Here is a 25,382-nt window from a genome sequence, read left to right on the forward strand (position 1 = left end):
TTAACTCTATAAGCTATTGATTTTTGATTTGATTAATTTTATTGATTTAATTAATTTAATTAAATAAATTATTAAAAATTATATAAAATTGATTCAATCGATATATATTGATTTATAAATTAATCAACTTATTTTTTTATTGATAATTCGACCTATTTCCTATCTATGGAAATAGTGGAAATTTCTTTTGAATTTTTTTTGAAAATTTACAACATTTTCGTCATTTCAAACATTATTTATTCATTTCACAAAAAATGAAGCAAAAGAAACACTAAAAGTTAAAAGAAGAAGAAGAAGATATTTTTAAAAATTAATTAATTAGACCAGACCTACCGGTTTATTCGTAGCGTCTCCGTCAACTAATCGAACCACCCACCTAACCTAACTAGGGTTTTTGTTGTCATGGAACAACCTGCATCTTCTCCCAACACAACGCCACGTGGCTCTCCTCGGTCTAAGGATCCCCAAATGGATGTGCATCTTCCGGTGACCGAACCCGACCTCTCTTCTTCCTCCGTTTGGGACTGGGGCGATCTCCTGGACTTCACCTTAGATGATCACTTCTCTATCTCCCTTGACGACGGTAACATGTATCCTCCCCCGTTTGAAGCGTCTCCTTCAGTCCCGGATCCGGATCCGGAGCCAGTGTCCGGACCCGATCGTGTCAGGAAGCGGGACCCGAGGATGACTTGTTCGAATTTTCTAGCTGGTCGAGTGCCTTGCGCTTGCCCCGAGATTGACGAGCAAATGGAGAAGCTTGAAGAAGAAGAGGCGGGGGCTCCGGGAAAGAAGCGAGCCCGAATTGGACGGGTCGGGTCAGGGACGTCTCGGTGCCAAGTTCCGGCTTGCGAAGCGGATATTGCTGAACTTAAAGGTTACCATAGAAGGCATCGAGTTTGTCTCCAGTGTGCGAACTCGAGCACCGTTTTGATCAATGGTGAAAGCAAGAGATATTGCCAACAGTGTGGCAAGTAAGCTCTATTTGACTCTCTTTTCTTATTTTTCTGCTAATTTTTTTAACACTGCCTTAAGCTGAAGTTTATCTGCTTATGAATTATACTTAATTGTTGATTGTTGAGTGTTTTTTTTTTTTTTTGTTTGATTGAAGGCATAATTAAAATTACATTTAATTTTTCCGAAAATAAATAGAGAAAGTAACAATCGAGTGTTGCCATGAAGTTGTAATTCAATTTCTTGTCTTTCCCAGTCTAATGGCATTTGCAGATTACAATTAGGTAGTCTTTGGTAACTTAAGATTGGATTTTGATTCCTATAGATATTTAACAGAGTAGATAGTTGGATGCCTTTCAAATATATAATCTATTGAATCTCAATTAACTAATACATAATGTATGCGTATATTTCTCACAATTTATATAGCAAATGCATTCCAAATCCAAGCCTTCAAATTCATGTTCCTAAACATTGTATTAGGATGTGTTTGGATAACACAGAGTAATTGAATGACACTGTAATTACTATCCTCTTTTGTAATTACAAAGAATTGTAATTCCTTAGATGTTTTTGGCTGATAAAGTGAAAAACATTGTAATTCCCAATATCATATTTCATATTTGATAGTTCAAATTGTAATTATATAATTACATAAGTTATAGTTTTAAAAAGATTAATTAATATAAAAATTATTAGCATGATAAAAATAAGTTCTAAATAAATAAATAAATTAAAATAAAATCATCATATATTTTATGTTAGTCTAAAAAGTAGTTGATAATATTATTACTAGTAAAAAAACAAAAAAAATATTATATAACATATGCTCCTTATCATCATCTATTTTTCCTTGATCGAGTTAATCATCGTCTGAATTTGAATTTGCATCATTAAGATAATTAAGATCTCCTTTTTTTCATGTAGTCTTTGAAGTATGGATCATCTCAATTTCACCTATCATTGAAGTTATGAAATATGCTACATGGTAGTACGATCCAACCTTTTTTTTAATGCTAGACTAAGGTAGTGTTGTTAACATGGGAAGCATTTTTTTAGAACGATAAATCTCTTCTCAACCATATTTCGAAGCCTTAAATGTCTTTAAAGTAAATAGTTTGCGAGCTGTCTATGATTCTTGTGTCTGACATCATTCTCTCAAATGGTATCATATCCCATGATGTGATGCAAGAATAACTTTTTCTATTTGCATAATTAGCATTGACCTTAATATATTTGGGTTCATAGTCTAGATAGTTTGTAGCTTTAATTATAAAAACTTAATTTGGAGAAAGACTTATGCTAGATTATACCCCTTTTTATAATACGTAAATTAAGTAAAAATGATATAAACTTTATAATATTTAACATTTATAAATTTCTTTTATAAATTGTTTAAACCTTTTATAACACTTCTTATAAATAATATAATTTTTGTAATAATTTTAGAAAGTTATTTTTATAAATAAGTTATGATAAAAATAACTATAACAATTTTTTATGAATAAGTATACTATTTTTATAATATATTGCATGGACATATAAATAAGTTATGGCCATTCTTTTTGGCCATGACTTTTTATAAATAAATAAATTATAACACTTTTATAACATGTAAATTATTTTTATAATAAACTTTTGGTCATAACTTTAAATTTTTCAGATTTAAATAATATATATTTTTGTTATAACTTTATAAAAGACACAAATTATTTTTATAATAATTTTTTTAGGATTTATAATATAAGAAAATTTTTTCCATAATTATCTCGGACACTCATATGTGTTCATTCTTATAATATAATTTTTATAAATTGTATAAATTTTTTTTTTTAAAATTGGATTTGAGTGTAATTACTTGTGTAATTATTCTAATTCTCACCCTCCCCCTAAGAATTGAAAAGTGTAATTGGGGTGCTTCAATTACATCCAATTCGGTGGGACCCATCAATCACAGTAGTTATCCAAACATACTATCATTGTGTAATTACAAGTAATTACACCCAAATCCAGTTACTAGGTGGTTTTCCAAATATTATCTTAGTGTTTTTGGTTAATGGAAGACTAGAACTAGGAGTGATATATATTTTTTTAATTTTTAGAGTTTAGACAATGAATGGTTATTTTTGGTTAAATGTTGCAGCTTGAACCTTACTGTATCTTTTCTTTCTTCCTTTATTATTATTTTTTTGTTATTGGTATTTCTTGTATTAAAATGTTTATTTGCCTATCAATTACTTGTCAGGTTTCACCTGTTGTCGGATTTTGATGAAGGTAAAAGAAGTTGTCGAAGGAAACTAGAGCGTCATAACAATAGGCGGCGAAGGAAGCCTGTTGGTTCTAAGACTGAAGTCAACAAAGAATCTCTAGGGGCTGTGCAAAGTGAAGACATTGCTTGTGATGGTGAAGCAGGAAAAGGTTCTATAAATTTGATTTATGGCAGCTTGTTGTGGAATTGAATGATCCTTTCTCGTAGGACCTGTAATTTTTCCTTGTTGAAAATAATTTATTATTTGTGATATACAGATGATTTAAGCTTGAGTGGCCAGACAGCCGAAGAACCTCCCTTTGAGTCTGAGGATGGGCTTGTTTCTGCAGATTGCTCAGCTCCCATGTTGCAGACTGTTAATAATGATAGCACTGTAGCTCTTATTGACACAGGAACTGATGGAGGGAAAGAGGACTTGAAGTTTTCCATTTCTACTTCTTACCATGACAATAGGACTGCTTACTCATCCATGGTGGGTTCTTTGATTTTTATATGCTAGCTGTGTTGTACATTCAATTTTGTTCATAGGAGGAAGCTTGCCGGTAATATATATACTGATTTTGTGTTTCATTGTAGTGCCCTACAGGCAGGATGTCATTCAAGCTTTATGATTGGAATCCGGCAGAATTCCCACGAAGACTTCGGCACCAAGTATTTTAAAGAATATTCTTACAGTTTAGTATTTAAATAAATATAACCATTTTTGTTGTTAGAGACCTGAGGAATTGATTGATATATGGTTAAATTAATTGCAGATTTTTCAATGGTTGGCTGATATGCCTGTTGAGTTGGAAGGCTACATCCGCCCTGGTTGCACAATCTTGACTGTGTTTATTTCAATGCCAAAGAATATGTGGATGAAGGTAATGGTTCAATCAGTTGGCTTTAATTTAAATCATTTTAGCTTATATCAGGTCTATATTTGACCAGGCAGACTCGTCATCACACACATCATAGTCGAATTTGAAGCCAATAACATAAGAGAAAATTATTTGTTTACATTTCCTTAACTACATGGTTTCTAGAAGTCTTGAGTTTTAATATGTATTTATCCGCAACAATTATTATTTGGTATTATGGTTTATTAGATTAAATAACTTAGAATGTACATAAGATACAATATATTATAACGGAGGAAATTTGATGCTTACTGTGGATGCGAAGCAAGAATTATCTTCATGAATATCTACTTCGTAGAAGTTTAAGAAAAATTTGTCTTGTTCTCGAATTTTTTATGCCCTGATTTGTATTCCCTTAATGTCAATAGTCAATGTGAATTCAGGCAAACATTTTGATTAATTAACCTCATTTTTTCTTCTTTCAAACCCTAAACCCAATGACCGTGCAGTTCTGTCCCTCTCTCAAGTTTTAGGCAGATTCGTCAGGAAATTAACCTCATTTTTTCTTCTTTCAAACAGTTATCTGAAAATCCAATGACCTACATGCATGACTTTGTCTTTACACCTGGAAGGATGCTGCATGGGAGAGGCCTCATGACTATTCATCTTAACAACATGATTTTCCGTACCAGTAAAGGTAAGAATAAAATGTAAATTTCACTAACAACCTAACACATGATTTCCATTTTATTTAACATTTTAACGCATTTGAAAAGCCTTTAAGTGGATGATTAAAATTTCTGGAAGATAATGTAGAGTGGGTGAATTTGATCATCATGTGTGGTCATTTGCTACCTTCAACCAAGATGTGTGCAAGTTGCAGGATTTAAGATTCTTTAGTGGATTAGGCTTGATTTCATATCTATTCTACAATGCCTTGTTCCTGGTTTAAATTCTTCAGTCTTCTAGGTGGCTGCATTTGATTTATTTAGTCGTCTCAGTCCTCGAAGTGTGATTAAGGTCTCTTGTGTGTGTAGGTGGAAGTTCTTTGGTGAAACTTGACATGGGGGTGCAGGCCCCAAGACTTCATTATGTTCATCCTTCATGTTTTGAGGCTGGCAAGCCAATGGAGTTTGTTGCTTGTGGAAGTAATTTGCTGCAGCCCAAACTTCAGTACGGACAATACCTTCTTTTTTCTTCTCTTTCTTGCCTTTATTTCATTTTTTCCTTCTTTTGTTGGCAACTCTTCTATAATCCCTCATCTCCCGTATATGATCCGTTTTTTTCTGCATGAGATTGAAGTTTATAGGTTGGGGCTATATGGGACATTTCTTTGAAATTTCAGGGCATCATTGTTATCATTAATGACGGTGGTTTTATTACTTAATATTTTTTTTGGGGAAGGGTGGCAGGTAGATCGTATTGGACCTATTTATATATTTCAACTCTTCTTTTGTGTTGTGCCAGAATGGTCTACTGTTGTAATATAATGCTTAAGAAAGATGATAATTATTTCCAGGTTTCTAGTATCTTTTGCTGGAAGGTATCTACCGTATGATTATTGTCTTGCTTCCGCACATGTCAATGCTACAGAGGGTTCTTCTAGTTGTGATCATCAATTATACAAAATATACGTCCCTCAAACTGAATCAGATCTCTTTGGCCCCGTATTCATTGAGGTGGGTATCGTGAAAGTTCTATCTCAATATTTGGGTTTCTTCTCAGAGAAATTTGACAAAGCATTACATTTTAAAATCCGTGCTTGTCCATCTTGTCAAAATGGATAGAGGACTTGCATTCAATACTTTTTTTTTGGCTATTGCCATCAGGCTATAAGATTATTACAATTATATGAAATAACCTTTTTTTCTTCCCCAAGATGAGATACGACAAATTAGTATCAATCTGAGTGAGGTTTTAACATAATATATTTGTCATACTGGGGCATTTTTTCTTTAATAAAATTTATGGATTTGTTTTCTAGGTTGAGAATCAGTCTGGATTATCAAATTTTATTCCCGTCCTAATTGGGGACAAGGACGTTTGTTCTGAGATGAAGGTGATACAGCAGGGATTTGAGCAGGGGTTTGATGCCTCTCTTTTTTGGGGAGGATCACAGATTTCTGCCAATAAGTCGTCATGTGAAACATCAACTTTGCGACAAAAGGCATATTCTGAACTTGTTTTAGATATAGCATGGTTATTGAGGGAGCCTAAATCGGAGAATTTTCAAGAAACTATGGCTTCTTCTCAAATTCAGAGATTCAATTGTTTATTGAATTTTCTCATACAAAACAAATCAACGGTCATTTTGAAGAAAGTCTTACAAAATCTTAAGAATGTGGTGGAGGAGGCTGGGTTTAATGGAACCGATGATCCTGATACAAGGTTATTAAAGAAGTATATGGATTACGCTAGAGATATCCTTAAAAACAAGCTTCAAGAAGGTGAAAGGCCAGTGCTTCTTTCAAAGTACATCGAGCAAGAAGGAAAATGGAATTCTCAGAGCAGCTTAAAAAATGATGGCCTATTTGTCCCAAATGGTTCTCAGGTGAGGACTGAGAATTTTGTTGCATACGCCAATATAATTTTCTTTCTTTTAATTTAAGCACAATGGTTTTGTATATCTTTGTAATATGCATGTTGTTCTGACTTCTCTTTTTTATTAAAGTACCCTGTTCCACAGTCGTGTTCTGTGCTTATTAGGACATGGGTATGGAGATATGGACTGGAAGAAATTGTGTTTTGAGAACATACTAGTATCTGACACTTACTGCAAGTCCAAGTAACATAAGTTTGCATTGTCTTCATTTTGGCTACTGAGGAACGCACATGTTCCGTTATGAAAGATAAGACACCGTTGAGGAGAGTATTAGAGGGGTTTTGGAAATCTCCAATGTCATTTATACAGCTTTTACATATAATACATATTTTGCTTCTAATAATGATGTTTTATTTGCAGGACTTGGGGGAAAGGACTAATGCTAAATTCCAAACAATGATGGCATCAACTACTTTGACTCGAAGTGAGACTGTTCCGCTTTTAAACAAAGAAATTGTTATGAATGTGAACCTTAGCAAGGAGCGCCCCAGAAAATCGTGTAGTACCATTTTTGCCACCACAACATTGAGATCTTGTCCCGCCTTATTTGTAGTTGCTACTGCTGCTATTTGCTTGGGGATCTGTGCAGTCTTTCTCCACCCTAACAGGGTTGGTGAGTTTGCTGTAACGATACGCAGGTGTTTGTCGAAACGGTCTTACATGATCGAATGAGGTCTCGAACAAAATTGAGTTATGCACCGATCTCATATGTAAATACTTGAATGTATGTTCTTGATCCGGTGACATCAATCTGTCCGAAAGCTTCAGCCTTGTCATTTTGCTCCTCGACACATGCTACCTGGATTCAGAGTATCAGGTACAGGTATTTGCCCGTCAGGGATAGACTCAATTTGTTTCTCTCAAGTGTTTTCATATATTTAGAGAATCAGAGTTCGGGTAACATTGTCACGTGTCTGGCAAAATGGGGCATCTGGAAGCATGAAGGTTGTTGAATGTAATATGAATGAGGGTAATATTTGATATAACATTGTAAAATCTTAAAATTTATCATTGCTAAGCAAATTTGGGTGTATTATAACTAGTGTTGTATTCATAAATGATTAACAAAGCGTTCTCCATGTTCCGAGAGAAATAAAACAGTTGTAAACGAACTGCCCCTGAAGCTGAAACTGAATAGTATTTGCTCAACCATATCTTAATTTTTAATGCTCTTGATGTACAAGTTCCTAATGCCACTCCAACTTGAAGTCCATTAATTAAAAATATTTAAATAAAAGTTATAGTTGAACAAATGTTAATAGAATATGTAAAATAATAAATTTATGAGTAAATTGTATCATTAGGGTGTGTTTGTGTGAAGAATTTGAATTTACTTATTTAGATAACTATATTGGAGAAATTTAAAGTTTTTGAGTAATTTTATATGGGAATTTTATTTGTTCCAATTCCACCTAAGTAGGTGGTTTTCAGATTTCCTCTTAATTTTATTTGATTTATTACATTTGATCCCATTATAAGACAAAAATTCAAACTTTAAAAATTAATTTAATTTAATTATAATATATTTAAAATTTTATTTTATTAAAAATATTTATAATTTTTTTAAAATTTTGACAATATCCTTATTGAATATTTTTTATATTATTATTTTAATATAATTATTTTTTAATTTGTAAATTTTAAGTAACATCATTTTTTAATCAATTATTTATTCAAACAAAGCAATTGCAGATCCTAGCAATTTGAAATTATAAATTCTAAAGTGCTAGAATCTTAAAATTTTTCATCCAAACACCATCCAATTATTAGTGTGTGTTTTAGTCAACAAATTACAATTACTTTCAACTTCATCACTAATATTTTGATTGGTTTTATTTTAGTAATTCTAATGGATAAATCACTCACCTTTAAATTGTTAACGAAAATGATGACATAATTTTTAAATATTTATATAACATTTAATACTTAATGTTTATACAGCCTATCAATTAGATCTTAATTTTACATAATTTAATAAATTTAACCCTCAATATTTACAAATTCTATTAATTTAATTCTCAAAAATTTCTTTATCTTGAAGTTATAAACTCAAATTTTAGAAGTTAGCCAAATGGAAGTGAAAATATAGGGAGAGGTTGAGCGGTGGAAAAAATGTTAGGTTAGGTGATAATGAAAATGTTAGGTTAGGTGATAATGAGAGTTAAACTTTGCTATTAGATTATTTAAGCGGTATCTATATTTTAATTTGATTAATTTTAATTTTATAATTTTTATAATTTTAAATTTGTTAATTTCAGTTTTATACCTTTATTATTTTTAAAAAATTCTAATTATCTTAAATATTTTAAAATTTTAAATTTAGCGATTTAATATTTTTAAAAGTTTCAATTATACCTCTAATATATTTTTTAAAAATTCTAATTAAAATTCTCATAATATTTTAAATTTTAAATTAAACATATATATATGTTTTAAATTCACATTAAATTTCTTTAAATATTTAATTAAACCTCTCAAGACTCATGCTACAATTTGTTGCTGTTTTTTTCTTTTATATATTGTAATAAACAGTAAAAATATTATGGAGGACTTTATATTAAGAGTCAAATTGTATTTTACTTTCTCTACTTAAAAAATGAAAAAATTAGTCTTTATGTAACGTCCCCCTACCCGAGACCGTTGCCGGAGTCAAGCAGGAGACATTACAAAACTTATCTTAGCACTTAAACAGTTTTCGTAGTAAACTATCCATCTGCGTCACGGTCGCTAAAAAAATCATATCTCGAGTTATGAAACTCGAAATCTAATTCCGTAAATTTTCCCTGAAACTAGACTCATATATCTACTTACTAATTTTTTTCTAGAATTTTTGGTCAGGCCAATTAGTACAGTTTATTAGAAAAAGTCTCCCCTGTTTCAGGGTTCGGCTACTCTGACCCTTGTGCACTACGAATCAAATTTCTTCCTGTACAGAAATCCAATGATTATGCCATTTGTTTCAATTAAACATATACTCAATAAGGAATCCATACATATAAAGTTTGAGTCCTAATTCTTAATACACAATTTATGGTGAATTTCTAAAGTCAAAACATGAAATCCAGAAATTGTTCTAATCCTGTTTCACCAAAACGTAAATATCTCATAAAAACAACTCTTTTACCTATTTTGTTTCTTCCATATAAAAATAGATTCATTAAGCTTCAATTACATATTTTATTCATCATCTAATTCACTTTATACTATTTTTGGTATATTTTCAAAGTTGGACTACTGTTACTGTCCAAATCTGTTTTAGTATAAAATATTGATAACTAAGTTTATAACATCTTCATTTCTTCTCTCTACAATATTTACCAACACCTCCTCTTATTACTCTTCACTAACATATCAAAACATACCATACTTAAGGTTTTGGTAACATTTACAAAACATACCAAAATACCACTTAACAACTTAGATACTTTCAAAATGACCAAAAGACATCCTAGGTACAATGCCATTTTCCAAAAAGATAGAAACTTCACCAATTTGAGTTCGGGATCGGCTTGTATGTTTGAGTCCTTATACTTTCATACCTAGCTGCAAGCACGACGAAACAAACCGTCGCTGAGAATACTCTCAGTGGTATTTCTATAAACAATAGCTTAATCAACTTTAAAACATGGTAATTCAAACACATTATTGCTATGATTCAATATCAATCAAGACTTTAATAACCTTTACTTTATTTACCCTTATTAACATAACTCGGATACTAACGGATACACGGATCCAACCCACACTACGGGATAAGCACATAGTGCTTCATCGAACAAATCCGAACTTTAACATTATAGTACACAAAGTACTTCATCGGAACAAATCTGGAACTTTAACGAAAGAGTCGACACATAGTGTCTCATTGACTCAATGTCGAATATCCCAATACTTCCAATTCCTATGACATGTCAACTATATCCGACTAGCCCGACAATCATTAATAGGGTATTCAAAATCACATTCATTTCAATATGGTAAAAATACTTACCTCATTCACATTTTCATACAATATAAATATCAAATATAGCAATAACGATTAAGCTCGGTTTATAGAAATACAAACCACTATTTATTGAATTTAATCGATATCTTCGTTCACTTTCTCTTTTCCCTTCTTTGATGACGTATCCGGTGCTACGTTTGCTACTAACAATCATACAATTAAAAATCATCAATATACTAATTCATAAAACACATTTCACTTTCTATCAAACTTTTACAAAAATTCCAATTTCGTCCTTTTTCCATTACTAATCTTTTTTCTTTAACTTAAGCTTCATATTCTCTTTTAATCAACTCATTAACAATTTCTAACTCATAAAATTCATTATAAAACATAAATTTTGAGCTCTATTCAACTTAATCCCTATTTAAACCTAACTTAGAATTCTTTTAATAAATCACTCAATTTTCACTTCTAACTTCAATTTCTATCAATTTAACCCATAAAACCTCAATTTATTCAACTAAATCAATATCTAAAAATTTTCTATTTTTCTTCATTTTGACTTCATACATGTAGAACTTTGAATTAGGCATCCATAAACATAAAAATTATAAGAAAATAAGCTAAAACATCTTACCAATCAAGCTTTAGGGCCTTAATCCTCAAATTTCCCTTTTCTATTTCTTTCTTTCTTTCTTTCTTTCTCACGTTTGCTCTCTGTAACTCTTTCTATCTTTCTTTCTTTTTTTTAACTTACTCATAAATCTATATTCAATATAATAATATTAATAATATAATATTATTCTAATAAAATAACTTAATCTATAAGAAAAACTACTTTAACACATTTAATATCTTTACCAACTATTACACATGTTATATCATACATTCACACACATGGCACTTAGGGTCTAATTGCTAGATTAGTCCCTTTACTAATCTTTAATCTATAATTAAACTTTTATACCGTATGCAATTTAGTCCTTTAAACTAAATTCAAGCTACTTCACTTAATTAAACACTAAATAACCATTCAACTATAATTCATAAATATTTCTAATAAATATTCATGAATTAATTTCACGGAAACAGTACTCAAGACTCAATTTCCGATACCGTAACTTTCGGTTCATTACAATTCTCTCCCCCTTAATAAATTTCGTCCTCGAAATTTACCTGAAAAGAGATAGGGGTATTGAGATCTCATCGTTTCTTTTGGTTCTCATGTAGCTCCTTCAACACTGTGACTTCGCCATAGCACTTTTACTAAAGGAATACGTTTATTACGTATTTCTTTTACCTCTCGTGCTAGAATCTCAACTGGTTCTTCTTCATACGATAAGTCAGGTTGAATCTCTACATTCTTGGTCGTAATAACATGTGAAGGATCCGATCGATATCTTCTTAGCATAGAAACATGAAAGACATCGTGCATTTTCTGTAGTTCAGGAGCTAAGGCCAATCGATACGCTACTGGTCCAATTCTCTCAATAACTTCGTAAGGCCCAATAAAACGAGGACTTAATTTTCCTTTTTGACCAAATCTTAGAATTTTCTTCCAAGGTGAAACCTTTAAACAGTTTTCGTATAAAATATTACTTAAGGTTTTGGTAACATTTACAAAACATACCAAAATATCACTTAACAACTTAGATACTTTCAAAATGACCAAAAGACATCCTAGGTACAATGCCATTTTCCAAAAAGATAGAAACTTCACCAATTTGAGTTCGGGATCGGCTTGTATCTTTGAGTCCTTATACTTTCAGACCTAGCCTCAAGACGAAACAAACCGTGACACGAGAATACTCTCGATGGTATTTCTATAAACAATAGCTTAATCAACTTTAAAACATGGTAATTCAAACACATTATTGCTATGATTCAATATCAATCAAGACTTTAATAACCTTTGCTTTATTTACCCTTATTAACATAACTCGGATACTAACGGATACACGGATCCAACCCACACTCGGGATAAGCACATAGTGCTTCATCGAACAAATCCGAACTTTAACATTATAGTACACAAAGTACTTCATCGGAACAAATCCGAACTTTAACGATAGTCGACACATAGTGTCTCATCGACTCAATGTCGGAATATCCCAATACTTCCAATTCCTATGACATGTCAACTATATCCGACTAGCCCGACATCATTAATAGGGTATTCAAAATCACATTCATTTCAATATGGTAAAAATACTTACCTCATTCACATTTTCATACAATATAAATATCAAATATAGCAATAACGATTAAGCTCGGTTTATAGAAATACAAACCACTATTTATTGAATTTAATCGATATCTTCGTTCACTTTCTCTTTTCCTTCTTTGATGACGTATCCGTGCTACGTTTGCTACTAACAATCATACAATTAAAATCATCAATATACTAATTCATAAAACACATTTTCACTTTCTATCAAACTTTTACAAAATTCCAATTTCGTCCTTTTTCCATTACTAATCTTTTTCTTTAACTTAAGCTTCATATTCTCTTTTAATCAACTCATTAACAATTTCTAACTCATAAAATTCATTATAAAACATAAATTTTGAGCTCTATTCAACTTAATCCCTATTTAAACCTAACTTAGAATTCTTTTAATAAATCACTCAATTTTCACTTCTAACTTCAATTTCTATCAATTTAACCCATAAAACCTCAATTTATTCAACTAAATCAATATCTAACAATTTTCTATTTTTCTTCATTTTAACCTCATACATGTAGAACTTTGAATTAGGCATCCATAAACATAAAAATTATAAGAAAATAAGCTAAAACGTCTTACCAATCAAGCTTTAGGACCTTAATCCTCAAATTTCCCTTTTCTATTTCTTTCTTTCTTTCTTTCTTTCTTTCTCACGTTTGCTCTCTGTAACTCTTTCTATCTTTCTTTCTTTTTTTTAACTTACTCATAAATCTATATTCAATATAATAATATTAATAATATAATATTATTCTAATAAAATAACTTAATCTATAAGAAAAACTACTTTAACACATTTAATATCTTTACTAACTATTACACATGTTATATCATACATTCACACACATGGCACTTAGGGTCTAATTGCTAGATTAGTCCCTTTACTAATCTTTAATTTATAATTAAACTTTTATACCGTATGCAATTTAGTCATTTAAACTAAATTCAAGCTACTTCACTTAATTAAACACTAAATAACCATTCAACTATAATTCATAAATATTTCTAATAAATATTCATGAATTAATTTCACGAAACAGTACTCAAGACTCAATTTTCGATACCGTAACTTTCGGTTCATTACACTTTACATATTAGGTGGCATGTCAAGCATAATTGTTTGGTTAATTTATTATTTACACTAGTTTTTAACAGTAAAAATAAATAAAAATTTTAATATAAAGAATTAGTTTATTCTTTAATCTAACTTATAGAGACTAATTTATTCATTTTGTGTAAAGAGACAAAATGAAATTTCACTTCTAATACAATAGCTTTTATGATACTTTCACCTGTAATGAACTTATAATAGCTATAAACTTTACTAATGACAATCTCATCATTACCCTTACAGAAAAAAGAAATATCTTCGTTGCATTAATTAATTTTAAGATAAATTATACTCAATGTTACTAAATTAATAGTAAGTTTATGTTTCGATTCAATTTCAAAAAGTTACAAACCGGTTATTGAACTATTTAAAAGTTCTTATTTAATTCACTAAACTATTTAAATGTTTTTATTTAAGTCATTACACTATTAATTTTCTTAAAAAATAAGTCCGACTAATGAGTTCCAAACTGTAATTTGATGATTAATACGGTAAATCAATACTCATCGACGAGCTACACAATATATTTTAGATCCAAGTCAATCTAAAGGTCAATATTAGAGATCGAATAAAACTTTTTAAATTTTGGTTCACAGATTCATAACATTTAAAATTGTTTAAAAAAATGAATTGTAGAATAGAAAGGAAATGAAAATTTTGATTAATACAACTAATGCAAATAGAAAAGACCATATAACAATAATTCTAATAAATTAATAATTTTAATAATCATTTTATAATTTTTAAAATTTAATAATTAAAACGTAAGTTTAATAATAATTTAACGGAGGATATTTTGGGAAGCCAATCTCAATGGGATCCAAAAATAAAATTTTATTCACAGCGATGGTTTAGCTGTATTCCACCGTCGCATCACGTTATGTTTTCACCCTACCAATCATTACAGGCCTCAACACCAAGGTTCTCCATTATTTCCTTTTGTCGTCTCTGGGTACATCTTGATCCACTTATTTACAATGATTAAAAAGATGAAATAAATAAAAAATTAAATACCTAAACAAAGGTGCATTTATTTCAAATAAATATTTTCTATAACACACGGAATAGGGTTTTCTGAAAAATATTTATTAATACAATATTATTTTTAAATAAAATGGTTTTGGTCACTTATTGAAAAAAAAGTTTTCAATTAAATTTTTGACATAAATATTAAAATATTTATTAGTACAATATTATCTTTGATAAAATGTCAGTATTACATTTTTAAATATAAATATTAATATATTAATAATCTAAAATTTGTTTATCATTAAACTATTAATTTTAATATTAACATTTTAAAATTAACAGGTGATCAGAAAAAGTAATAGTGAACTTTTCAAGAATATATCATACCTGGTCTAAGTATAATAATTTTCTAAGTGTAAAATAGAAGGAACACCTACAATTAAACAAAAATAAATTATAATAATGATTAAATATTAATATTTGTATACTTTACATTATAACACATTTATTACTAAATATTTATAAATTATAATCTATATATTTATAATTAAAATACTAATATTATTTTTTCAAAAAATAATATTTCATTTAAAATAATTAGTAATGCTAAAATTTATTATTAAAAGAATAAATAGATTTAATTATGTTAAGAATTTATTATGAAAATAAAATAAAATATATTATTTAAATATAAATACATATTTAATTACATTGAAAACTATAATATTTTTATCTAATTTTTTTTTACAGAAAGAATCATGTTATTTGTAAGATGTTTTATTTGGAAATTGTCTCTTTACTTTTGAGGTAAATATAAAAATTATATGTGAATTTTAATAGAATTTGTAAAGTTATCCACTAATTTTAATTTGGTACATTTGTATACATTAAACTTTAATTTGAATTCAATTTTTATATTTCATTAACTTCGTTATTCACGAGGCATAATTTCCGTTAAGTCATATGTAAGTTATTGATGTAAAATTTTATTAAGTTAAAAATAAACAAATTATTTAAATTATTTCCACCTAGATTAAAAAATAGATTTTGGGGAATAAGAAACTATTTCACAAGTGTGTTTATTTTTTAATCCACGTGGAAATAATTTAAATTTATTTATTTGTTTGTTATTTATCCTAATAAAATGTCATGTCAAAAATTTATACATGATTTAATGAAAAATTGTGCCACATAGATAGCTAGATTAGTGAAATGTGAAAATTGAACTAAAATTAAATTTTGATGTATACAAATGTACCAAATTAAAGATGATGTATAACATTACAAATTTTATCAAAGTTTATGTATAATTTTAATATGGTTAAACTATAAAAATAGTCACTTTTGTTTGCCTTAGATTACATTTTAGTCATTTACGTTATCATTTTGTTACAAAGTGATCACTATACCATTAAGTTTCGTTACCTCCCTAACGGCGGTCCTATGTGGCAGTGTAAATTAAATTTATTTAATTAAAAACTTATTTTTATCCCAGCAACTAAATATCTAAGTTGGCATTTAAAACTCTCTTAAACTACCACGCAGGATTGCTGTTAGGGAGGTAGCGGAACTTAACGGTATAGTGACCACTTCGTAATAAAACGATAACATAAGTGATTAAAACGTAACATTTCAAATATAAATGACTAAAATGTAATCTGAGACAAATAAAAGTGATTATTTTTATAATTTACCCTTTTACTTTTCACCAGAGGAAGATAATTTCCGGAGAAAAATACATTATCTTTCATTTACCAACCTCTTTTCTATGATTTTTTCTTCTTCTCAAAACCTTTTTTTTTTTGGCAAAATAATCAAGCAAATTCCCCCATTACAAAATATTAACAAAATTCAGTGAAAAGTTAGGACTAAATTGAAAAAAAAAAACTTTTTCTACATATAAAAGAAATTCTAAATTGAAAACCAAAATTGAGTGGAATAATTTAAGAAAGATTAAGATGGATATGGACATTTATCAATGAGTGGAATAAAAACATTGGCCAAATTGGCAAATACTCCCATCAAGTTGACAATTTTAAAGATGTTTTGCGTAGGTTCTGACTCTGCATGTCTGCAAAAAAATTAACCTATTCACTTGCTTTACTCATATACAGCTAAATTTGTTTTGTTTTTTCTATTTTTTTGTAAAAAACAAAATTTTGACTGAATTTTTGTCATTTTGTTGAAAAAGGGGCTTACTTTTTTAAAACACTGCGTAGGCTTTCTTAGTCTATCAATGATTTTGGAAAGAAAAATAATTCGTATTATTATGTTTTAAGTTGTGTAAATATATTTTTATTAATTTTTCCCAAAAGTATTTCATATATCACTATTTTTAAAAATATTATTTATTAATAATCTTCGTATTTGAAATAAAAATAGTTTAATAAAAACTTCTTATAAATGTGTAAATCTTATTACGATAATACTCAATTTTAAGGTTTTTTATGCGTTTAAATTTTGAAATATTAGTGTAATTAAGTTTAACCGATTTTAAATAATAAAAACTTAATTGAAAATTCGAGTTAAAATCAATTTAATTTTAATTAAGTTTCATCTTTAACTTTTGAGCTTAAATTAAGATAATCATCTAACTATTTAAATTAAAAGCTAATTTAATAATTCATATTGCTTAAGTTTCTATCAGAATTGAAAATTTACAATATTGATTAAAACTAAAAACAAGATACTAAAAATTTAAAAAATTAATTTAGCATGTGAGCTACTCTAATTAGGCATGAAATACATGAAATTAGTTTATTAGAACTCGATAATGATTATGCTAAATTCTCATTAATCTCATTAAGAAGTTTAAAAATTTTAATTAGATTTTAATTTTTTTAAAAATTCTCATTAAACTCTTAAAATTTTTAAAAATTTTACTAGGCTCTAAAATTTAATCTCAAGTCTCATGCTGCAAATGGATGAAATTATTAATAAAAAAATTAAATTATTTTTAATCTAATATATAAAATTAATTTATCTATTTTTAAATAAATAAAATAAAATATAATTCAACTATTAATTATGAGATACTTACCTAAAAATTCGTTGAAACTTTAATTGAAAATATATCTTGAAACAACATATTTTTAAAAGATAAAAAAACAAGTGCATAGTAATTTTATAAGTTTGGTGTTTAAAAAGAAATCAAGTTGCATGAAGAAGGGTCCAATTGAAAATGGCGGCTTAATGATTGAACTTCCGTGGGTGAAACTACTACTGTTAATAAACATACGATCAAACCACGTCAGTGACAGCTTCGTGAAAATCCCAGCTCCCAGCTTATCTGCTAATGGCTGCCTAATCATCTTCCTTCAATAATACACAACCAGACAAACTAATTATTGAACAAATCTCGATAAAATATGGGTCAGTCAAGCAATGCACCATAAAATATCTAATTCCCACACCCAAAAAGTGAAAAAAATCTTACTGGGTGAATGTGTATATAAACCCCTCATTTTTTAGACCTTGTTTTTCACTCACACCATCTGTTTCAAGTTATTTCGAAGTCTCTCTGGTTTTTTTTTTTTAAAAAGAACCCAGAGATGACAATTCGGCAGTTTAAAGATGTTGAAAGTGGTGAAATCAATGGGCTTGAAGATTTAGAGAAGCCATTGATTGTTGCAGATGATGAAACAATTGTTGTTCATCATGAAAATGGATCCATTTGGATGGTTTTGCTTTGCACATTCGTTGCTGTTTGCGGTTCATTTGAATTTGGATCATGTGTAAGTTCCTTTTTACTAAATAAATTCATGTTTTTTTTTTTTGTTATTAGAGCTTTTTTCAGATCAAAATTTTCTGTTTCTGGGTTTTCTTTTTCCTCTAGGCATTTCCATGTTTAAACAAAGTTCATGGTTGCTAAAATGTTTTTTTTTTCTTCTTTTTTTTTTTTAATATTTTTAGGAACCAAAACTAGAATATGAAAAAAATCCCACACAAAAAAGAAAAAAAGAAACCAAAAAGGTTTGTTTAGTTTAAGTTTTCTTTTGGCAGGTGGGGTATTCAGCACCAACTCAATCTGCTATCAGTGAAGATCTTAATCTATCCCTATCTGAGGTTAGTTCCTTTCTACATCAATGCATCCATTAAATATTTTATTTTCAAGAATGTCACACTAACTTGTTATTGAAAAAAATTTCCAGTTTTCAATGTTTGGTTCTATCTTAACCATTGGTGCAATGCTTGGTGCTGTCACTAGTGGTCGGATTGCAGACATGATTGGTCGAAAAGGGGTATGTTATGTTTCAGAATTGAATTGAAAAAAAAAAAAGGTTTATGTTATAGTTGTACTAAATTTCTGCAACTTTAATGGTGCCAGGCAATGAGATTATCAGCTGGTTTTTGCATCACTGGATGGCTTGCTGTTTATTTCTCCAAGGTTCTACACTTTGGTCCTCATCTCAATGAATTTATGATTTTTGGATAACTAGTAGTACCTAAATTTGCATGATCCTATTGCAGGGAGCTGTTTCACTCGATATTGGAAGGTTTTCCACTGGATATGGCATTGGAGTTTTCTCATATGTGGTACTATTTTTTTTTCCTGAGAAAATATGCATTTCTTGACAAATATACACTGGTAGATAATGTTTTCTAAAGTTGTGCTAATAATTTTCCCACTACACAAACAGGTTCCAATCTTCATAGCTGAAATAGCACCAAAGAATCTCAGAGGAGGGCTCACTACGTTGAATCAGGTGAGAAAGCCTGGTAGGACCGTATGCGGTGATTTAAATAGCGGCCATGAATGATATGCACTACCAGATATTACCCGGAATGCTGGTGAAATCGTAATTTAAATCCCTTTTCTTTTTCGTTTGCAGCTCATGATTGTTACCGGTTCATCAGTTGCATTCTTAATAGGAACAATTATACCATGGAGGGAACTTGCTCTAACTGGTAATTCTAATTAAGCCTTCATGATTTTTAGATCAAAACTGAAAAAATAAAAGACTATTAGAGACTAAATGTTGGTTTTGATTTTTGGAAGGACTTGTGCCATGCATTTTCCTGTTTGTTGGCCTCTGTTTCATACCGGAATCTCCAAGATGGCTGGTAAGGTTTCAATGGAAATAAAAGCAAGATAGATATACACACATACATACATATATGATTGTTGAAACATTGTTGTTTGCAGGCAAAGGTTGGCCAAAACAAAGAATTTCAGGTTGCTCTTCGAAAAGTTAGAGGCAAAGATGCTGATATCACTCAAGAAGCTGCAGAAATTCAAGTATTTTTTTTTTCTTCTAACTATATATATGCACCTATGTTAATCGGACTTGCCGACAACTGTTGGATACGGATGCTTCTTTTTAACTTCATACCTATATCCGAACATGTGTCGGTACTTTAGAAAAAACAGGTCCGGAGAACATGGATATGGACTGTCTTTGAAATTATATGTAAAGCTAAACTAACAGCTGATTATTTTGGTGTATAAACAGATGTACATTGAAACTCTTCAAAGCCTACCAAAAACTAGAATACTGGATTTGTTTCAACCAAAATATATTCGTTCAGTGATGGTGAGTTAATTCGTTCTATACCTTCGATGAATACGAGATTCTTGTTTAAATGGTTTCCATTAGAACTCATTTTTCTTTTTGGTATGATCTTCAGATTGGAGTTGCATTAATGGTGTTTCAACAATTTGGAGGAATTAATGGAATAAGTTTCTATGCAAGTGAAACCTTTGCATCAGCTGGTAAATAATAGTTTCCAAGTACCTTATTATAATGCCTTCTTTGTCATTAAATTTTCATATTAACTCTCTGAACAATTCACAGGGCTTTCTTCAGGAAAAGCTGGAACCATAGCTTATGCTTGTGTTCAGGTAATTAATTTCTGTCTTACAAAAGGGTCCCTAACTTGAGAATCGGGAAGGGTTGTTGATGCTGTGACTGCATGAACCGATTGAATTAAACATCGGAAAACGAATTCAATGTTATTTTCTTACTATTTAGGTCCCTATAACTGTTGTGGGAGCAATGTTAATGGACAAGTCAGGGAGAAGACCATTGATAATGGTAAAAAAAATTAACCCCAGAAATTTACTTTTACATTTTTTACCTTAAGAAATTTCATGGGAAAATTTGGGATGAAAATATACTTTTTTTTTCCCATTTGCAGGTTTCTGCAACTGGCACATTTCTTGGTTGCTTCATGTCTGGCACTTCATTTTATCTCAAAGTAAGCCTTAATAATTATCTATACATGAAATTGTTTCATGTTTTCTATACAATTTTTTGAACCTGTTTCATGATTTCTATGAATCAGGAACACAATCTTTTGCCTGAATGGGTGCCAATATTAGCTGTTGGTGGAGTCCTTGTAAGTAAATCATAACATAAATATTATCCAAAGGCTACCTTTTTATTCATTTTTTTTCACTTTAGTTTTTATTTTTTCCTCATTGAAATCAGATTTATGTGGCATCTTTCTCAATTGGAATGGGAGCAGTCCCTTGGGTGATAATGTCTGAGGTGAGCATTACAACCCTTAACCCGAAATGACCCCCAAAACAAACCCGAAACAATTAACCTGAAATGACCCGAACTTGATGTTTTCGATGTCAGATTTTCCCTATAAATGTTAAGGGAGTAGCTGGTAGCTTGGTGGTCTTAGTGAACTGGTTGGGTGCATGGGCAGTTTCTTACACATTCAACTTCCTCATGAGCTGGAGTTCATCAGGTGACTGAACTAAAACACATTCAACTTGTCCAAAAAGAAACCTGGAATTATTTTTCAGACATGAACTCTGAAACTTGTTTTTTGATTTTTCTGTTTGGTTTCAGGAACCTTTTTTATATACTCAGGATTCTCTTTAATGACTATCCTATATGTAGCCAAATTTGTCCCAGAAACTAAAGGGAAAACACTAGAAGAAATCCAGGCATGCATCAATTCATAGAAGGGGGAAAAAAGAGAGTTAAATATCGGTTCAAAAATGGGGTTGGGGGGGGCAATATGCCATGAATATTTGGAGAAGATTTTTGGACGAAAAATTTTGGATCAGTTCTTTTTACTTCAAGGATCTTCTCAATTTCTGACTGGGAAAATTTTCCAAGTCATGACAGAGCAATGAGTGGATTCCATGAAAATTACTTATGGTTAAAGATTATGCAGCTTTACCAGTGATTTCAGGCCTTTCCCCCTCTTGTTTTTTCAATTTCAGGATATATATATATATATATTAGGGATCTAGTTTTACTGTTTTATTACATTAGTGATCATTGTAATACAATGCAGTAATTTTCAGAGGAAAAAAGAATAACGATTTTGATTAAGAAAATATTGCCTTTTACTTCCAGTTACGTATTTGGATTTCTTTTAGGGATCTACTTTTCAAAATTTTGGAATTTTGTCGAGAATTTAGCTTTTTACTTTTCAAATTTTAAAATTCAGATTTAAGTGTTAACATTGTTAATTTTTTTATTAGATTTATTAGTCTAACATTTTGAAATTAAAAAAATATTTATTTAGTAGCAATGTAATTAAAAAATGACATTGTAATTAATATAATTTTAAAAAAATTTAATGATGTTAATAGTTAAACTTGAATTTTAAAATTTAAAAAATAGAGAGGTTAAATGTTTAAAAATAAAAGTATAAAGATTAAATTTTAATATTTTAAAGAATATAAAAACTAGGTTACAATATATTCTAATAATTACAATAAAAGTTAACATTAAGTTAAAGCTACATTAGATATGTCTTTTAAGTTGGAATTGCTCTGCTATGATGTAAATGTTGATATCTCAAAGTTTGAAACTCATCACTTTCTCTGGTTTTTCTCTGTAACCAAACAGAAGATTTAATTAATTGGAACAAGCTGAGAAGGCTTGAGTAACCAAACAGAAAACTGATGTAAATTATCCTAATCATTGAAATCCCATTGAAACTGAAAATTCTTAGGAGAGAATGAGCAATTTGGTTACATTTTTTTATTTTCAAACTACACCTTTTTTTGTTGTTGTATTTTTAGAAAAAGTTCAAATTTTAATTTTATATGAAAAGGATAGTCAAGAATCTAGAAAAGATCAATCTATTATACTGAATCCCTCGAAGGCATAACCAAGTCAAACAGTTTGACTTCCATAAATTGGCTCTCATATCATCAATAAGTTAAATTCTTTAGAGGATGAAGCGATATCATATTAAATTTACACTAATTAATCATCTATCTGCAAAATGCTTAAATGATCAAAGTATTATATCTTACAAACACCTTCATACAAGTCTTAGTTAGGCCGTTTATGACTTGTCTTAAACTTAAGACTAAAAATGGGCATTTTGTTATACCATGATGGGAATAAAGACGAATGTGAGACCAGTCTACATTCACCAATTAATAAGGAGTAACCTTGGGGTTTAAGTTTTACGAGAGCTCTCTCATATCCATTTTCATTATCTTCAACCTCATATTACTCACTTTCTACATTATCAAACTCTGTTATTGACTTAAGTATCAGAAAGTGTCTCGAACCACAAGCTTTGACACTCCCATAATTTACATTTGTCATGTAGGAACTCGAGAACCAAAGGCGGACTGTTTAAAGGGCTCAGGCTCTCCAAAGTTTTAGGAAATTATGATTTTTCCCCTAAAATTTAAAAAAAAATTAATTAGGCCCTCAATTTTTGAAAATTTTCATTTCTCCCTTGAAGTTTGTAGAAAATTTTAATCAAACCCTTAAAATTTTGAAAATTCTCATTATACCTTTTTTTTTGTTGAAAATTTTAATTAAGCTCACTTAAAATGTTTGAAAATTTTAATTAATCTCACAAACATTTAAAACTTTTAATTAGACCCCAAATTTTTTAAAAGAATTTCGTTAAACTTCTAAAATTTTTGAAACTTTTATTATACCTCAAAACTTAAATCAAAATGGTTACAACATTAATAAAAATTTATTTGAATTTAATAATTATATTAATATAAAATAAAATTTAAAATTTAAACTAGTAATTCGAAAGATATTCAAGACTAGTGTTTGGTGGCAAGCAATTTAAAGTTTAATAATGGAATTAGGTCCCCATAAACTCTAATACGTGCCCAAAGATCTCATAATTAAGGATTAAAAGTGACTTTTGACCAAATTTTAAAGAAAAAAAAGCAAATCTCCTTTCGTAAACACAAAGCCTTAGAACAATTATTACTAAAATCTTCTAATTAATCCTTTTAACTTTTCTAACCAAAAAATCCCTTTTTCTTTTTAATTTTGCATTTCTACTTCCTCTCTCACAAACACATATGTATATGATGAAATTATTAGTGTAAAATATTTTATGTAATTTATCAATATTTTTTATTAATTTACTTTTTACCATATTGATTAAAAATATTATCTTAATCAATATATAATGATTTAAGGTTTTTATTGAACAAATAATTAAATATTATTTATTTATTTATTAAGATATATGAATAGATTATAAAATATTATGATTAACTTGTTAAAATATTAATTTTATATGAATGAGCATGCACTTTTGGAGCTCCACCATTGTTGAAAAGAAAGTTATGTGGGGACTATTTCTCAACCTATAAAGCCAATTCTCATTTAATGGGTGGGAAATAAGGATCTTTCCTTTAGTGGGATTACCCTTTTGCAAGCTATCCAAAGGGAATTTAATTCTAAGTTTTATATTTTTTTATATAATATTTAAAATTATTCAGAGGTATTTTTTTATCGTTTAAATAGGATGTTATACTTCAACACACTTAAACTCATGTCTTCCTGTATTGGTAATAATGTCGATGCCAATTAAACTAAGACTTGAGTTCAAACTTTAATATTAAATGGGTTTTTGGAATATGTGGGATTCTAACACAAGTTAATTTTATTTATAAAATAAAAATAAATTATTATAAAAGTATTTTTATCTTTTTATATTCTTGTATAAAATTTTAAAAATATATATACATAATAAATTTTGAACTTAAAACATAACAGTAATTTATTTTTGAACATGCTTTTATAACAATATTTATTATTTTAGAAAAGAATAAAATTTCTCAATTTTATCATTTCAATTAAAGTTTTATAATATATATATTTACAAATATATATATATATATTTTCAGAAAACTTTCACCCACAATATATATAAACATTTTCTTGACTAAAATAAAAGGAATTTTTATTTATTCCATTTAGAAAATAATTACTCAAAATTCGTAAAGAAAAATTGTATATTTTTTCTCTGAATTTCTAATATCTAAAATGTATATTAATTTGATTCTAAAATAAAAATTACATTGATGTGACTGGGCAAACAATGTCACATTCTCTTATTAACAAAGTATGCAATCTTTTTTTATATATACAATATTCGAATTATTTATAGTTTCTCTCAAACTCTTAAATATGAGGATAATATGTTTCAAAGACACTTAATTTCACGTTATTTTATACTAACAACAATACCAATACCAATCGAACTAGCTCACAATAAAAT

At 29.0% G+C, this 25,382-nt stretch overlaps 2 protein-coding genes across 4 annotated transcripts; both read left to right on the forward strand.

Annotated features, from left to right (window-relative positions):
• Positions 1–244: 244 nt before the first annotated feature.
• On the forward strand, positions 245–7,759 carry LOC108489550 (squamosa promoter-binding-like protein 7). Of its 2 annotated transcripts, none has more exons than XM_017794187.2 (10): positions 245–971; positions 3,197–3,369; positions 3,478–3,692; positions 3,797–3,871; positions 3,976–4,083; positions 4,639–4,756; positions 5,097–5,232; positions 5,579–5,738; positions 6,044–6,610; positions 6,731–7,759. In XM_017794187.2, exons 1-10 carry the CDS (start codon positions 403–405, stop codon positions 6,806–6,808), a joined length of 2,199 nt encoding a protein of 732 aa, XP_017649676.2. In that variant the 5' UTR covers positions 245–402; the 3' UTR covers positions 6,809–7,759. The 2 variants fall into 2 exon arrangements, with proteins under 2 accessions (XP_017649676.2, XP_017649675.2); XM_017794186.2 differs by having other exon boundaries at positions 7,022–7,759.
• A 10,346-nt stretch (positions 7,760–18,105) lies between these two features.
• Positions 18,106–22,215, forward strand: LOC108488356 (sugar transporter ERD6-like 16). 2 transcript variants are annotated; one of them, XM_017792642.2, is made up of 18 exons: positions 18,106–18,649; positions 18,918–18,980; positions 19,067–19,156; positions 19,243–19,302; positions 19,386–19,451; positions 19,556–19,621; positions 19,748–19,823; positions 19,915–19,979; positions 20,062–20,154; positions 20,369–20,449; positions 20,544–20,628; positions 20,711–20,757; positions 20,888–20,950; positions 21,054–21,113; positions 21,201–21,254; positions 21,347–21,406; positions 21,500–21,614; positions 21,719–22,215. In XM_017792642.2, the coding sequence occupies exons 1-18, from the start codon at positions 18,467–18,469 to the stop codon at positions 21,832–21,834; spliced, it is 1,443 nt and encodes a 480-aa protein (XP_017648131.1). In that variant the 5' UTR covers positions 18,106–18,466; the 3' UTR covers positions 21,835–22,215. The 2 variants fall into 2 exon arrangements, with proteins under 2 accessions (XP_017648131.1, XP_052881903.1); XM_053025943.1 differs by having other exon boundaries at positions 18,528–18,649; positions 18,828–18,980.
• The last annotated feature ends 3,167 nt before the right edge of the window (positions 22,216–25,382 follow it).

The sequence above is a fragment of the Gossypium arboreum genome, chromosome 3 (genome assembly GCF_025698485.1).
Source record: "Gossypium arboreum isolate Shixiya-1 chromosome 3, ASM2569848v2, whole genome shotgun sequence".
NCBI classification, from domain to species: domain Eukaryota; kingdom Viridiplantae; phylum Streptophyta; class Magnoliopsida; order Malvales; family Malvaceae; genus Gossypium; species Gossypium arboreum.

Excerpts from the sequence above, each read along its gene's own strand:
- LOC108488356 (XM_017792642.2), top strand. The coding sequence starts at position 18,467 with ATGACAATTCGGCAGTTTAAAGATGTTGAAAGTGGTGAAATCAATGGG. Across the intron at positions 19,452-19,555 it reads TTGGAGTTTTCTCATATGTG|GTTCCAATCTTCATAGCTGA; the intron begins GTACTATTTTTT and ends CTACACAAACAG. Across the intron at positions 21,114-21,200 it reads GCACTTCATTTTATCTCAAA|GAACACAATCTTTTGCCTGA; the intron begins GTAAGCCTTAAT and ends TCTATGAATCAG.
- LOC108489550 (XM_017794186.2), top strand. The coding sequence starts at position 403 with ATGGAACAACCTGCATCTTCTCCCAACACAACGCCACGTGGCTCTCCT. Across the intron at positions 972-3,196 it reads TATTGCCAACAGTGTGGCAA|GTTTCACCTGTTGTCGGATT; the intron begins GTAAGCTCTATT and ends ATTACTTGTCAG. Across the intron at positions 4,757-5,096 it reads GATTTTCCGTACCAGTAAAG|GTGGAAGTTCTTTGGTGAAA; the intron begins GTAAGAATAAAA and ends TTGTGTGTGTAG.